This window comes from Heterodontus francisci, chromosome 36 (genome assembly GCF_036365525.1).
Source record: "Heterodontus francisci isolate sHetFra1 chromosome 36, sHetFra1.hap1, whole genome shotgun sequence".
Lineage (NCBI taxonomy): Eukaryota > Metazoa > Chordata > Chondrichthyes > Heterodontiformes > Heterodontidae > Heterodontus > Heterodontus francisci.
The window spans coordinates 13,393,148-13,408,582 of NC_090406.1; the positions used below are offsets into that span (position 1 = coordinate 13,393,148).

Sequence of the window (15,435 nt, forward strand, 5' to 3'; positions counted from 1 at the left end):
TATTATCCAAGTGTCCATTTATCACATCCTATAGAATAGATTCTAGCATTTTCCCAATGACTGATGTAAGGCTAACAGGCCTGTAATTCCCTGTTTTCTCTCTCCCTCCCTTCTTAAATAGTGGGGTGACATTTGCGACCTTCCAATCTTCAGGAGCCACTCCAGAATCTATAGAAGTTTAGAAGATGATCACCTATGCATCCATTATATTCATAGCTACCTCTTTCAACACTCTTGGATGTAGAATATCAGGTCCTGGGGACTTATCAACCTTCAGCCCCATTAATTTCCCTAATACGACCTTCTTACTAATACTAATTTCCGTCAATTCCTCATTCCCTCCAATCTCTTGGGTCTCTAATTTTGGGAGATTTCTTGTATCTTCCTCAGTGAAGACAGACACAAAGTAATCATTTAGCTTTTCTGCCATTTCTCTATTCCCCATTATAAATTCTCCTGACTCTGCCTGTAATGGACCCACATTTGTCTTAGCCAAATTTTTCCTTTTTACATACAAATAGAAGCTTTTACAGTCCGTTCTTATATTTTTTTCTAGCTTGCATTCATATTCTATTCTCCCTTTCTTTATCAGTTTCTTCATCCTCCTTTGCTGTATTATAAAATCCTCCCAATCCTCAGGTTTACTACTATTTCTGCCAACATTGTAGGCCTTTTCTTTTAATCTTATACAATCCTCAACTTCCTTTGTTATCTATGGTTGACTGCCTTTACTTTTGGGGTTTTTGTGCCTTGAAGGAATGTATAGTTGCTGTAAACTATGTAATAATTCTTTAAAGACTATCCATTGCCTATGTACGGTCATACCTTTTAATGTTTTTTCCCAATCCACCTCAGCCAATTTGCCCCTCATATTTTCATAATTTCCTTTGTTCAAATTTAACAGATTGAACCACCTCACTTTCAAACAAAATGTAAAATTCTATCATATTATGGTCACTCATCCCTAAAGATTCTTTTACAACAAGATTATTAATTAGCCCTTTCTCATTACATAACATTAGATCTAAAGTAGCCTGTTCTCTAGTCGGTTCCTCAACGTACTGCTCTAGAAAACCATCCCTAACATACTCCAGAAACTTGTTCTGAAGCATTAGTTCTCGTTAGGTTTACCCAGTCTATATGCAGATTGAAGTCATACATGATTACCGTATTACTCATGCCACATGCTGCTCTAATATCCTGATTAATACCGTGCCCCACACTACCACTACTGTTTGGTTGCCAATTGACAACTCGTATCAATGTTTGCTGCCCCTCGCTGTTTCTTAGCTCCATCCAAAAAGATTCCACATTTTGTTCTTCTGATGTGAGATTCTCCCTTACTAATGTACTGATAACATCCCTTATAGTGGATAACCCCACTATTTAAAAAGGGAGGTAGGGAGAAAGCAGGGAATTATAGACGAGTCAACCTGATGTTGGTAGTGGGGACAATTCTATTATCAAAGATTTTATAGCAGAGCACTTAGAGAACAATGGTAGAATCGGGCCGAGTCAGTATGGATTTACCACAGGGAAATTATGCTTGACAAATCTAGTTTGTAGAATTCTTTGACGATGCAACTAGTAGAGTTGATGAGGGGGAGCCAGTGGATGTGGTTTATTTGGACTTTCAGAGGGCTTTCATCGAAGTCCCACATAAGAGATTAGCATGTAAAATTAAAGCGCATGGGATTTGGGGTAGTGTATTGCGATGGATAGAAAATTGGTTGGCAGACAGGAAACAAAGAGTAGGGATAAATGGGTCTTTTTCCGAATGGCAGGCAGTGACTGGTAGGGTGCGGCAGGGATCGGTGCTAGGACTCCAGCTATTCACAATATATATTAATGATTTAGATGAGGGAACTAAATGTAATATCTCCAAATTTGCAGATGACACAAAACTGGGTGGGAGGGTGATTTGTGAGGAGGATGCAGAGAGGCTTCAGGGTGATTTGGACAAGTTGAGTGAGTGGGCTAATGCATGGCAGATGCAGTATAATGTGGATAAAAACAGGAAGGCAGATTATTATCTGAACGGCTATAAACTGAGAGAGGGGAATATGCAGCGAGACCTGGGTGTTCTCATACACCAGTCGCTGAAGGTAAGCATGCAGGTGCAACAGGCGGTAAAAAAGGCAAATGGTATGTTGGCCTTCATAGCGAGAGGATGCGAGTACAGGAGCAAGGATGTCTTGCTGCAATTATACAGGGCCTTGGTGAAGCCACACCTGAAATATTGTGTGCAGTTTTGGTCTCCTTATCTGAGGAAGGATGTTCATGCTATAGAGGGAGTGCAGCGAAGGTTTACCAGACTGATTCCTGGGATGGTGGGACTGACGTATGAGGAGAGATGGAGTCTGTTAGGATTATATTCGCTGGAGTTCAGCAGAGTGAGGGGGGATCTCATAGAAACCTATAAAATTCTAACAGGACTTGACAGGGTAGATGCAGGAAGGATGTTCTCGATGGTGGGGGAGTCCAGAACTGGGGTTATAGTCTAAGTATACAGGGTAAACCTTTCAGGACTGAGATGAGGAGAAATTTCTTCACCCAGAGAGTGGTGAGCCTGTGGAATTTGTTACCACAGAAAGCAGTTGAGGCCAAAACATTGTATGTTTTCAAGAAGGAGTTAGATATAGCTCTTGGGTCTGAAGGGATCAAAGGGTATGGGGTGAAAGTGGGAACAGGTTATTGAGTTGGCTGATCAGCCATGATCATAATGAATGGCGGAGCAGGCTCGAAGGGCTGAATGGCCTACTCCTGCTCCTATTTTCTATGCTTCAATGTTTCTATTATCAGCTCATCACCACCTCCTTTTCCTTTTTGCCTGTCCTTCCTAAATGTCGAATGTCCTTGAATAGTCAGTTCCCAGTCTTGGCAACCCTGTAGCCATGTTTCTGTTATGGCAATTAGATCATACCCATTTACCTCTATTTGGGCCTTTAGGTCATCTACCTTGTTGCGAATGCTGCATGCTTTCAGGTAGAATGCCCTTAACCTTGGCTTCTTGACATTCTGCATTCTAAGACTAGTTGATGCTCGCCTTTGTTTCACCTGCCTTCTAATGTTACTTGCTACTTTTCTATCTCCGTTACCAGCTTTACTTCCTTCCAATTTGAACCACCCTCTGGTTCCCATCCCCCTGACAAGCTAGTTTAAACCCTCCCCAACAGCACTAGCAAATCTCCCTGCAATGATGTTAATTCCAGTCCTGATGCTTTTCTTATATCCACACAAGTCAGAATGCACTGCCTATAACAATTAAACTGCTAAGATATTTTAAATTAGTAAATGACTAAGGAATTACATGGTAAATGATTTCAGTATGTTGAAAGGTAAGTTTCAAGCATTTCCAATTTGCTTTGTTGCTCTCCCATTCTCTTTTCTTCTATTGTGTCTCTTTTGCTAATTGTTTCTGTCAACATAAATTTCCTCTATTTCTCTTTGGATCCCCTCATGTTTTCTCACTCAGTCATTTTACACTTTTCTTCTGCTTTCTCAGTGTCTCTCCTGACTTTTTCACTGTCTCTTCCCAATTTAAATTGGTGTGCACCTGGAATTGTCATTAACTTTGTACTCCAAGGAGAAATAAGGGAAATTATAATTGAAGATTCTTGTGGAGTCTCTGCAGCTGTTTTAATGCTATGATATAGTTTCTTTGTGACTGGCTAGAAGGATGGTCAGAGGCCCTGCAGGCCAAAGCCCTAATGGATAAGACAGCTCTAGCTGGACAAGCAGCAGGAATCTTACAAGTGACCTGTAAGGTGTATGGTCCAGCAATACCTCTTCCTCGTTTTCAAATCCCTCCATAGCTTCGTCTCACCCTGTCTCTGTAACCTCCTCCAGCACTACAACCCTCTGAGATCTCTGTACTCCTCCAATTCTGGCCTTTTGCACATCTCCAGTTTTAATTGCTGCACCATTGGCTGCTATGCCATCAGCTGTCGAGGCCCTAAGATCTGGAAATTCCTCCCTTAATCTCCATTTCTCTATCACTCTCTCCTTTAAGACATTCCTTAAAACTTACCTCTTTGGTCAACAGTCCTAATATCTCCTTATGTAGGTTGGTGTTGAATTTTGGTTTATAATGCTCCTGTGAAGTGCCTTGTGACTTTGAGTACGTTAAAGGCACTATATAAATGCAAGTTGTTGTTGTTGTTTTGCTTGGCTAAATTGCAAAACTCCTGTGCAGACCAAAGCTTCTCTGGGGATAATCTTCAATTTTACTGCCAGAGCGTTGGGCCGTGTGCATTACAGAAATAGCCCAAGTTTCCTCGCCATTAATTTCAATGTCTAGGCTCTGCCATCCTATAACTAAGCTCTTTGCATTCAGCTAAGTGTGATATGTTCCTACGGAGAGAGAATGCACATGCTATATTTAGCAAACAGGAGTCTTACAGATGAGTATCAATTTCTCTATAGCTTGCATAGGAGATTCTTAAACATGATGATGGGTTCTCTGTGTGGTACACACCAACCCCGCCCCCCACCAACCCCCCCCCAAAATAATACTGTCCACCTGATGGTATGACATATTTGGCTTGTTTCCTACATTGTAACAGTAACTTCACTTCAAAAATACTTCATTGGCCGTAAAATGCTTTTGGATGTCGTGAGGTCAAGAAACAGACCATATAAAATGCAATATCTGTCTTTCTTTCTTTACATGATAAAGATATGTTATCTCAGGTTGATTATATGCAATTACTCATGTACAGCATTCAGGTTTAGTTCTGCTGTAGGATACATGTTATATTAAGACAACAACCATTCCTTCATTCTTTACATTTCTCCTGTAGGAATTATGGAATTGAGTGATCGCTGCAATATGCAGGCAGCTGGAGCTGTCATCGTACCTGGGGAATTAGCGCAGGGAATATAATTCCTCTATCTGTTTCTTATAGCAACATCATAAATGCACCTTCCCAGTTCACGACCAAAGGAAATCTTCCTCCTCAGTTTGTAGGCAGGTGGGAATACAATCAGGCAAACTCTGTTAAAATGGCAACTAGATCTGGCTGGAATACTCAAAGTCTCCACCCTTTACTAGGAATCAATTAACTCAGATGTGCAAAATTAAAGGGTCTCGTTACTTGCCCCTCCCAGTGCTCCATAATGCTACCATCCTAGTCTTCCTTTAGTCATACCTTCCAGTTTATCTAGCAGTGATCACCTGCTTTACAGATTTTCCATGTTTTATCTCATGATCTGTTCCTTGCTGTTTCTCTGAGTTATTCAACCATCCGTGTCAATCTTTTCTGCTTTGATTTCCTCTCCACAGATGTTGCCTGACCTGCTGAATATTTCCAGCATTTTCCGTTTTTGTTTCAGATTTCCAGCATCTGCAGTATTTTGCTTTCGTATTCATGTTAATCTTATCTTTCTGTCCTACTCTATTTTCCTGCTGCATCCTGCCTTCTCCTCTTCTTCAGCTGTAATATGTTTTTTTATTCATTCATGGGATGTGGACGTTGCTGGCTAGGTCAGCATTTATAGCCCATCCCTAATTGCCCTAGAGAAGGTGGTGGTGAGCTGCCTTCTTGAACCGCTGCAGTCCATGTGAGGTAAGTACACCCACAGTGCCGTTAGGAAGGGAGTTCCAGGATTTTGACCCAGCGATGGTGAAGGAACGGCAATATCGTTCCAAGTCAGGAGGGTGTGTGGCTTGGAGGGGAACTTGCAGGTTGTGGTGTTCCCATGCATTTGCTGCCCTTGTTCTTCTAGGTGGAAGTCGTGGGTTTGGAAGGTGCTGTCTAAGGAGCCTTGGTGCTTTGCTGCAATGTATCTTGTAGATGGTACACACTGCTGCCACTGTGCATCGGTGGTGGAGGGAGTGAATGGTTGTGGATGGGGTGCCAATCAAGTGGGCTGCTTTGTCCTGGATGGTGTTGAGCTTCTTGAATGTTATTGGAGCTGCACCCATCCATCCAGGCAAGTGAAGGATATTCCATCACACTCCCGACTTGTGCCTTGTAGATGGTGGACAGGCTTTGGGGTGTCAGGAGGTGAGTTACTCGCACAGGATTCCTAGCCTCTGACCTGCTCTTGTAGCCACGGTGATTATATGGCTACTCCAGTTCAGTTTATGGTCATTGGTAACCCCCAGGATGTTGATAGATTAATATACTTTCTGGGGCATCTCTTTATATCCTCGTTATTCATCCAATGTTCAGTGTTCTTCATCGCCATTGTCCCTCTTGCACTAATCATATAACAAGAGGTATTATCTGTTTTTGTTACTAATGTGGTGACATTTGATCCTGCTCATCTGTTGTCAGCAGAAAGTGATATGGGAAAAGTTAAATATCTTACAAACAAACTTGAAGAATTGCAAAATAAGTAGCTCCTACAGTCACCATAAATTGTTCCTTTAATGGTTAATTTAAATCACAACTTTTGAATCCTCTTAGTTATTCCACTGTTAAATTTTCATTACAGGCACATACAGGTCTTTGATGTGGTTGTGAAGGATGTGCTATCTGGTGCAATAACATCCTTTTGTTACCTTATAATCTTTGCTTTTAGTTGATATTCAATATGTCTTCAATGGTTGAGTGTATGTGAAAGTCAGAGGTGAAATGATTTAAGATAATTAATGTTTGTCAATTTTAATGACTGAGTGTGTACAATAAAATATTTTAAAATGCCTTTGATTCTTAGATACATCATGTACCATGCAAAGTGATTAGCCTCAGTATACTAGTGAGGTACTTAATATACGTATTTAAATAAGTGAAATAAAAGAATTGGCACAGGGGTATATCAGTACAATACATCACCCAAATTCAGAACATGCCAGGTATAATAGACTGCTAGTCCTTAAAAACCATGGGATCCATGCAATGTAAAACAGTCCAAACCTGGGAGCATCCTTCAGGAAATTGATGTCCCAAATACATGTAGAGAAACTATTACAAAACAAATAAGTGCATTATTTTTCGAAGTGTAGCAGAGATATTGTCATTGTGCTCCAGTCACAATAGCGTAATATTGGGTTGGCTGGTTGCTTAAATATATAGCTTCTGCCATTATCATCAACCTTAGGCATGATGATACCATGCACATTGAATAGTTCATCATAGAGAACATTCATTACAACAAAACCAGACACTGTTGGTCAAGACCGATCACATACAAACGTTGGAAAGCTCCCAATAGCTCTTTCCAATATGTAGTATTTTGCTTCATTTCAACTGAGCATGGATGTACAAAGCAGCCATATTAACTAATTTCCAATAATTCAGTGCCACTCATTTTTGCCTTGACCCACAGAGTCATCATCAAATTAGATCTTCCAGTGATTGCTCTTGGTGGCTTAGAAAGAGGTATTTTAATATAAACTTTGAGTAGTTGGTTAATAGGAAGTTTGCATGTAACTGATGGAATGATACAGTTTTCCTACACAATGTTAAGAGCTCTTCCCAAATACTATCCAATATAGGACAGGGCTGCAAAATGCTTGTGTTAAGATAGACTTTCTTTTATGAGTATCGATGGCAATATTTGTCCATGTCTCGCAGCATCATGTCTTCCTTTGGCTGCCAGAGCCTGACGAAACTGTTGTGCTCCAGTAGGATTCGGTTCAGCGTCTGCTCAAAGTTCACATGTCGCCTTGCCATCATGATATATTCTCGCTTCTCTAGAATATATGGACAGTCACATGTGTTTGGCACCCAGATGTATTCCCTGTGGACTATGGGGTATTGGTTCTTATATGTTTGCTTGACTTGTACATCGTATCGAGTCTCTGACCCCACAATTGTCTTTCCAAGGATTCTTCCACGGAAAACTGGTGAGAAAGGAAAGAAGAAACATTTAAGGAACAAAGTAGGAGTAGGGTTTTTTTTTACTGGCAATTTACTTTCTCCCATTTTCCCTTCCTCAAGTTTCCTAGGACCACACTTCCCCACTTTCCTTCATCAGGAATACAAGTCTCTGCTTTACTCAGTTGGTAATACTCAGTTCGTAACATTCTTACCTTTGAAGCCATGGGTTCAAGCATTGTTGGAGGTACTGCGTTTTGAATAAGACATTAAAGTGAGGCCTGGTATGCCTGCTTAAGGAGATGTTAAAGACTTCATGGCATTATTCAAAGAAGATCAGGGAGTTCTCCTGTTGTCCTGCGCATTCCTCCCTCAACCAACACCAGAAAAACTGTTTATCTAACCATTCATTTATTTATGTTTGTGAAAAATGATTGAATGGGCAAGAAGCACCTTGGGATGCTTGAGGATGTGATTTGGTGTTTGATAAATACAGGTTCTTCTTTTCTTATGTAACACTGTTCCGTGTTGAAAAATCATTAGAGGACCAGTGACTGATCTATGAGTTCTCCCTCCATCCCTGTTGGAATGGCCTGGCTATTGCCTAATGTCAGTAACGTGGGTTAGTTTAGGTGGATAGAATTAATCCACCAAAATTCCAAAAGTTGCTGTGCACTCCATTGTTGCTGCGAGTGTCTTTATGGTGCCTTATCTAGTATGAAGGTGCTCAAATTTTCTTTGTAGCTGGGTCAACTCCATTACCCACATTTTGTGGTCCCATTATCACCTCTCCTCTTTGAGTGGCAGGATGCCAGGGCAGAGAGCAGATCAACGGTGGTGGTTATGCAAACAGCTCATTACTAATGTTCACTGTCTTTACAGTGGATGACACTGGAGTGAAATCCATACATACTAAAAGGTGTCAGTTGAGTATTTAATCATTCAAGGCATTACTTGGCTGATTGTTAATCCAACATCCAGCATGCACACATACAGACTGCATTGAATACTGATTGAGTGGCAACCCTGGTTCATTTTCATTCCCTAACTAGCTCAAGGGCATTGAAGCTATATGCAGGAACCTTATCTGCACCCGAGCTGAGATTGGCACAAGCCAAGGCTGACCCTAGGACTTGCTTTGTCTGTGTGGCCTTTGAGCACATTGGGCAATGTACTTACCCACTGTGGAGCTTTTATTTTGCTTTTCTTTGAGTTCCTCTGACATAGAAAGATAAATTCACTGATCCCGCATTCCATTGGTAAGCCCCACTGAAAGGGAGCATCGGGCATAGATAAAGCTAAAGCACGGTAGTGCCAATTCTGTGCTCCCTTTGAGCATGGTTTCATGCTGAGATAAGTGAATACATTCTACAGAGCTGACCTTTGCTACAAAAACAAGCATGAGATGATCTGTAGCACAGTGATGTTGTTATAAATTAAAACCAGTGCTCATAATGCGTCCAAAAATAAATTTATATATATTTGAATTAGTTTCTATTACTTTTAAAGTAATGGTTTCATGTTTTATTGATGTCTTACCAAAGTCTTTCTGGCAGTACTGTTGAATCCTTTGAGATTTTCCTTTTGATTTCTTACACTTTCTACAGTAACCTAGATCAGAGATAGATAGTGATTACTTACATGCATCAGACCAGTTTAGCTCAGTGCTCGTCAACATGTCAGTTAATGCATACCATCTATTAGAGAGAACCTTTTCTCAGGCAGCAAGTAATTAAAGCTCTCCCTGTTGAAGCTTTATTAGACTGTCAGCAAATGGATATTGTTCAGAAGGGATGCTCAGCTTTCCTTGACTGCAGATGGGAGAAGGAGGAAGAATTATATTCAGTTCTCAGAGGGTGAGTCTTTGGAACTCTCTTCCTCAAAAGGTGGTGGAAGCAGAGTCTTTGAATATTTTTAAGGCAGAGGTAGATAGATTCTTGATAAGCAAGGGGGTGAAAGGTTATTGGGAGTAGGCAGGGATATGGAGTTGAGGTTACAATCAGATCAGCCATGATCTTGTTGAATGCTGGAGCAGGCTCGAGGGGCTAAGTGGCCTACTCCTGCTCCTAATCTGTATGTAAATAAAAAAAAATCCCTTTCCCTGGCCTGGGACAGCTCCACTGAATCTTCTTCGTGGGATGGGTTGTTTGGGAAAGGAGTTGCTTGAGGTGAAGATACACAGGATATGTTTCTCCATTCCCCTCTCCTGTGCGCCGGTGATCTCTCACACTTGTTTGTTACTCAAAAGTTCTGTGGATTTCACACTTTCCCTCCCATCCCCCTCTTCCGTCCTTTATTTTTAAAGAGTGTTAGCTGTAGCTTTGTTGATGGCACTTCTTATCTCTAAATCAGGAGGTTGTGGTTTCAAGCCCTATTCCATGCCTTAAGCACAACAATCTAGGCTGACACTCCAGTATAGTACTGAGGAAGAGCTACACTGTCAGAAGAGAAGTTAAACTCAGGCCCCATTTGCTTACTCAGGTGGATATAAGAGATCTCTGGCAGCATTTTGAAAATGAATAGGGGAGTTATTTCTGGTGTCCTGGTCAATATTTATCCCTCAACCAATATAACAAAAACAGATATCTGGCCATTATCACATTGATGTTTGTGGGAGTTTGCTGTGTGCAAATTAGCGACTGCATTTCCTACATTACAATAGTGACAGTACTTCATTGGCTGTAAAAAGATTTGGGATGTCTGGTGGTTGTGAAAGACACTATACGAATGAAGGTCTTTCGTCTCCCCAGGTGTTTGCGTGCAGGTATTGTGAAGATCCTCATGCTTGGCAAAGTAGCAAGCCACCTCTGGTGAGCATTGAGCTCGAAGAGAGAGAGAGACAGCAGGGAGATGACAGGAGGTTTAACATTCATTATTTCTTTCTAGATATTAACAGTTCAGCAGCTGACAGGAAGCTCACTTACTGGGATACAGATCTCCCAATGCTGTCAAAGACGACAGACTAAGGAATGTGTTTTGACTGTTGCAAGTAGTTTCTGTAGACATGTTACTGCTGGTGAGATTTTATCAGGCATATGTACCATTAACACATGTAATGGAAGGATTTCCATGGCACATAGTTCCATGCCAGGAATAATACTACTCTTTATAAACACAAAATATGGATTCTGTGCTCAATGGCATTTGTGGTCTTTTCACCCTTAACATAAAAGCAACTCAGGGTCATGCTCTTGGGTGGGAAGAAAACAAAATGGTTGCTTCAACATTGGGTGGGACAGTGCACAGTCACCATTTACAGTAAATCTGTAAATAAAGAGCTTGTTTGATTTGGCTACAAATAGCGAACAAAAGGCTATGTGTGAGGCTAATCCTCTCAACACTTAAACAACTCTGTAAGCACAAACAGTTCCACCATTAAAGGCATCTCAAGTCTATTTAATGAATATTGAAACTTATTTGGTCATTGGAAATTCACTTTGCAGAGCTCACTGAAATATTTCAGGAAATTGAAATTATATAGGAACATGAGCAAGCCATTTGGCCTTTTGAGTTTGCACTGCCATTGGTCATGGCAACTCTTTTACTTTTCAACCTCAATTCATGTCCTTTCTTTGTTAAGTTACTTTTTTGATTCTGTGGTCCCAGCAGGGCATTGGCTACAAAATGTTTTTGGATATTCCAATAATTTTATAAGGTAAGATATAGCTTTCTGCATTATATATATAACATATGTAAATGCTAGATCAGCTGGTCCATTGAGGTTTTATTATTGTCATTATGGCCTCCACATCATGATTCCCAACATCCACCCATCCAATGACAGCCATGTTGTTTCCTGGGAGAGGCAAATAAAACAGATAATAAAGAAACACAAAGCCAGTCCAGTGGGCCTGGTTCTGGCAGTGCCTTCGATGCTTTCACTCACTGGGCTGATGGCTGGTGGGCTGGATGGGATCCCTCGGTGATATGTTTTGTAAATAATTATCTTGATGGGGACGCACTGGTGGTCGCTGTGCAGGGTGAATCCAGCCTGAAGAGAAAGGGGCAGGGGAAAACATTTAGATCTGTGCTTTGGTCAGTAACACGACAACCCTAACACCTTGCCTCAATCCAATGAGTCTGTAAGGAATGCCTGACAGTTCCTTCAGCGCTCCTACCTGTAGTGGTCTTCCCAACTGTATCATTGGTTGGGACTCATAAGCAGAGAGGGTGAAATACAGAATTGTCTAATGAATCAGGCACTGTTAGAACACCTATTAGGCATGGGAAAGCCCTGGGTTTGCTCTTTGAACCCTGGCACAAACTCTCCAGCTTTTTCTTGTGCCCTTAGTGATTTCCAGAGTTTTGCTCACCCCTAACTTTCATACAGTTGGTTGTGGCTGGTCCCTGTTATTATGTACATTTTATTAAAAATCCTATCGTCTGCAATCCCACACCATTTTCCCCTTTAATTCCTCTTCACTGAAGGCTAGTATACAACATAGAATTAACTGTACAGAGACAGGCCATTTGGCACAACATTTCCATGCTGGTGTTTATGCTCCACATGAGCCACTTCCCACCCTCCTCCATCTAACCCGGTCAGCATACCCTTCTATTCCTTTCTCTCTCCTGTACTTGACCAGCTTCCCCTTAAATGTATCTGTGTGCTATTTGCCTCAACTACCCGCATGTAGTAGCAGGTTCTGCAGTCTAAAGTCTCTCTGGATAAATTCGTCTCTGCTGAATTCCTTATTGGATTCATTAATGACTATCTTATATTTATGACCCCTGAAAGGAATGCAAAAATAGTCTTCTGCAAAAACGGAGTGAAATTCAAGTTATAAGGAGATTCAAAAGCCTCATAATTTTATTTTATTTCATGAGTCACATTCAATAAAAAGCATTTCTGCAACATTACAGAGTATCACTGATCATGTATTCTCAGTGGGAAACTACCTGAAGGGGGCTCAGGTTGGAGATGGGGCTACAACCCTATAGGGATGATTCTCCAAACTGCACTGCCCATGATTGTGACTCTCCACTGGGAATACAGCAGCAGTGAATTTATCATAAAATGCAAAGTGCTTAAAGGTGAGAATGGATAAATAAGTGATCCCTGCCCTCATTCAGTTCTCGTCCGTGTACCTTATCTACCATTTCTTGTGTACAGTGAGAATGCTCAGAATCCTTTGTATTTTATTTCAAAACCTGCTGGCTTGGATTTTTGCAGGGGACGTTGTGGGATTTGCTGGTGAACTATCAGCGTTTGTCGTTGTTACCCGCGAAACTGACTGCAACTTCAGAATGCAGCACATGCGCAGATTAGTGCGGAAATCCTGGTCTGTCACTCAAGGCCCTGCTATAGGCTATGCTGTGGATCCCCCTCACCTACCCTCCCCCAGAGCCAGTAATCATTGAAATCAGTGAGAAATTCACCTTTTCTGCTCTTACATTGCTTTTCGAAGCCCCATAAAAAGTTGTACCTTGTTCAATCAGCTGTAACTGTGTTTTAAACAGCAACGTACATAATAACTATTGTTGAACAGCAAATCTGGCCCTGAAAAAATAATTTTCTATTTGTGGAGTTTTGTTAAATATCACCATTGAGGTTAATTACAAGATTTTTTAAACTAAGTTTTTAAAATACTTTTTGAAAAGTTTTTCATGCTATTTCAGCTTCAACCATTGCCCCTTTTCTATGTCCCAATCTTTATTTGGCTGAATGTAAAATTTTTTAAAAGTGATTTGATTTATTAGTGCTTTTTTATTTCCTGGTTGGCTGTCTGTGAGAATTCTTTAATGTGACTGGCTGCTTGGACAGCTTGATGACATCACCGCAGTGCCAGGCGGGGAATCCCCATTAAAGAATGCTACAATCCACTGCATAGCGGATGAGGGACAGTTCTCACCACAGACATCGTTAGATCGCTCAGCGAGGCTTTCTTTGAGGTCAGTGGCGAGTGTCCTTTGATGCTGACCGCAAAATCCAGGCCGGTGTCTTTTTTCAGTATTTATTTTATCGCTCTCCCAACCCCCCACCTTTTAAGATGCTGACACTTGCTGGGGTACAGCTCCACAGATGCCTTCCACCTTCCCCAAGTGACCATTCTTCATCTGTTCAGGTAGAGGGTATCAGCAGACTATTTGACCATGGAGAGCATCACATCTGAGCCAGGCCTCACCTGATGTCAGTTTCCAGCAGTCATTACTGGACAGCAATCAGGAGGTAAAACAATGGCTCATTTTGCCAAGCCTATTACAAGGGAGCCTTAAAACCATCTTAGTGCCCCATTGTTGCCCTGGCTGGGACCAGCTTAGTCAATCCAGACTGGAAACCATTCGAATCTATATGGACCCACATGGCATCAAAGAGTAAATATAGTCACTATTTATGGATTACGATTTAACCATCCATTCATGATTACATTCAACTGTACAATGGCTCATGGTTAACAATTCCTCATTCAGCAAGTGTGCACTTGTGCAGGAAAGGCAGATGCCAGGCAGGAGCTGCACACATGTCCAAGGAAGGCAGAGGAAAAGGAAATGGTGGACAAGTCACCTTGGCCTGCTTTGTTGCTCCTTCTCATGGTAACTTCAAGAGCAGCAGTGGCAGAGACCAGGCAAAAGGCTGACCATTCAGGCTCGAGGTATGGAGAAAAAATGTGTGTGGGTGATGGAACATAAGTAGGCTGGAAGAATGTCATTGGAAAATAATTACTCCTGAAATCGAAAATTCACTATCTAGTGATTGTGTCAATTCAAACAAAAGCCAGATACGTACCTGGGTAGACGGTTGGCTTTCTGGTGGTGGTGGTGGTGGTGGAGGCTGTTGTGGTCTGTGCCCAGGGCAGGTAACTGAGAGGGTGGTCTGCCTCTATAACAGCAGTCTCAGGCTGCCTCAGTGGACTATGGCCCCCTTGGTAATGACTGTAGCGTTCATTCGGAAGCCAGAATTCATATTCGATACCCGAGTTTTCCTCTTGTAGGAGAACCTGTAACACACATTGACCTTTACATGTTCCATTGCTAGATCACCTTTGACAACTGTATTTTATATTGTTACACTCAAAATGGATGGCAATGCAATGATTACCTGAGCTACTCTTTGGGATGAAATTGCATTATGTGGAATTAGCTTATAAAGAGTTATTTTATTCTGTGTTCATTTCCTTTGCCTGCTACTTTAGCAAAGGCTCATAAGTGGATTAATGCCTCCATTAAAATACTGGCCAAAAATATTAAATGCAATAGAAAAAAGAATGAAAGAATTGCACAACCTCAGGACATCCCAAAATGATTACTAGACAATGAAATACTTTTGAAATGCAATCACCGTTGTAATATAGGAAACACAGCAGCTAATTTGCATACAGCAAGGCCCCACAATTAGCAGTGTGATAAATGATCAGTAATTTGTTTTGGTGATGTTGGTTGAAGGCCATCTTATTTTCTGATGGGAATTTCTGTTACTTAAATGATGCATTAACAGTCAGTGTTTTAAATCTTACTGGGATTGTTCTCCTTACAGCAGAGAAGGTTAAGGGAAGATTTAATAGAGATGTTCACAATTATGAAAGGATTTGATAGAGAAAGTAAGAAGAAACTGGTTCCACTGGCAGGAGGGTGAGTAACTAGAGATGCATGGTTAAGGTAAATGGCAAAAGAATCAAAAGGGAGATGAGGAGAATTTTTTTTGTGCAGCCAGTTGCTGTGATCTGAATGC

General features: G+C 41.2%; 1 protein-coding gene across 1 annotated transcript in view; it reads right to left on the bottom strand.

Annotated features, from left to right (window-relative positions):
- Positions 1-6,355: 6,355 nt before the first annotated feature.
- LOC137351601 (ADAMTS-like protein 5) overlaps positions 6,356-15,435 on the bottom strand; it is a 109,265-nt gene continuing 100,185 nt past the window's right edge. The window contains exons 10-13 of the mRNA XM_068016191.1: positions 14,494-14,704; positions 11,653-11,757; positions 9,306-9,377; positions 6,356-7,792 (exon numbers count right to left, since the gene is read on the bottom strand). Of these exons, the coding sequence (XP_067872292.1) occupies positions 7,485-7,792; positions 9,306-9,377; positions 11,653-11,757; positions 14,494-14,704 (696 nt within the window). The 3' untranslated portion in view covers positions 6,356-7,484. The remainder of the gene's footprint in view (positions 7,793-9,305; positions 9,378-11,652; positions 11,758-14,493; positions 14,705-15,435) is intronic.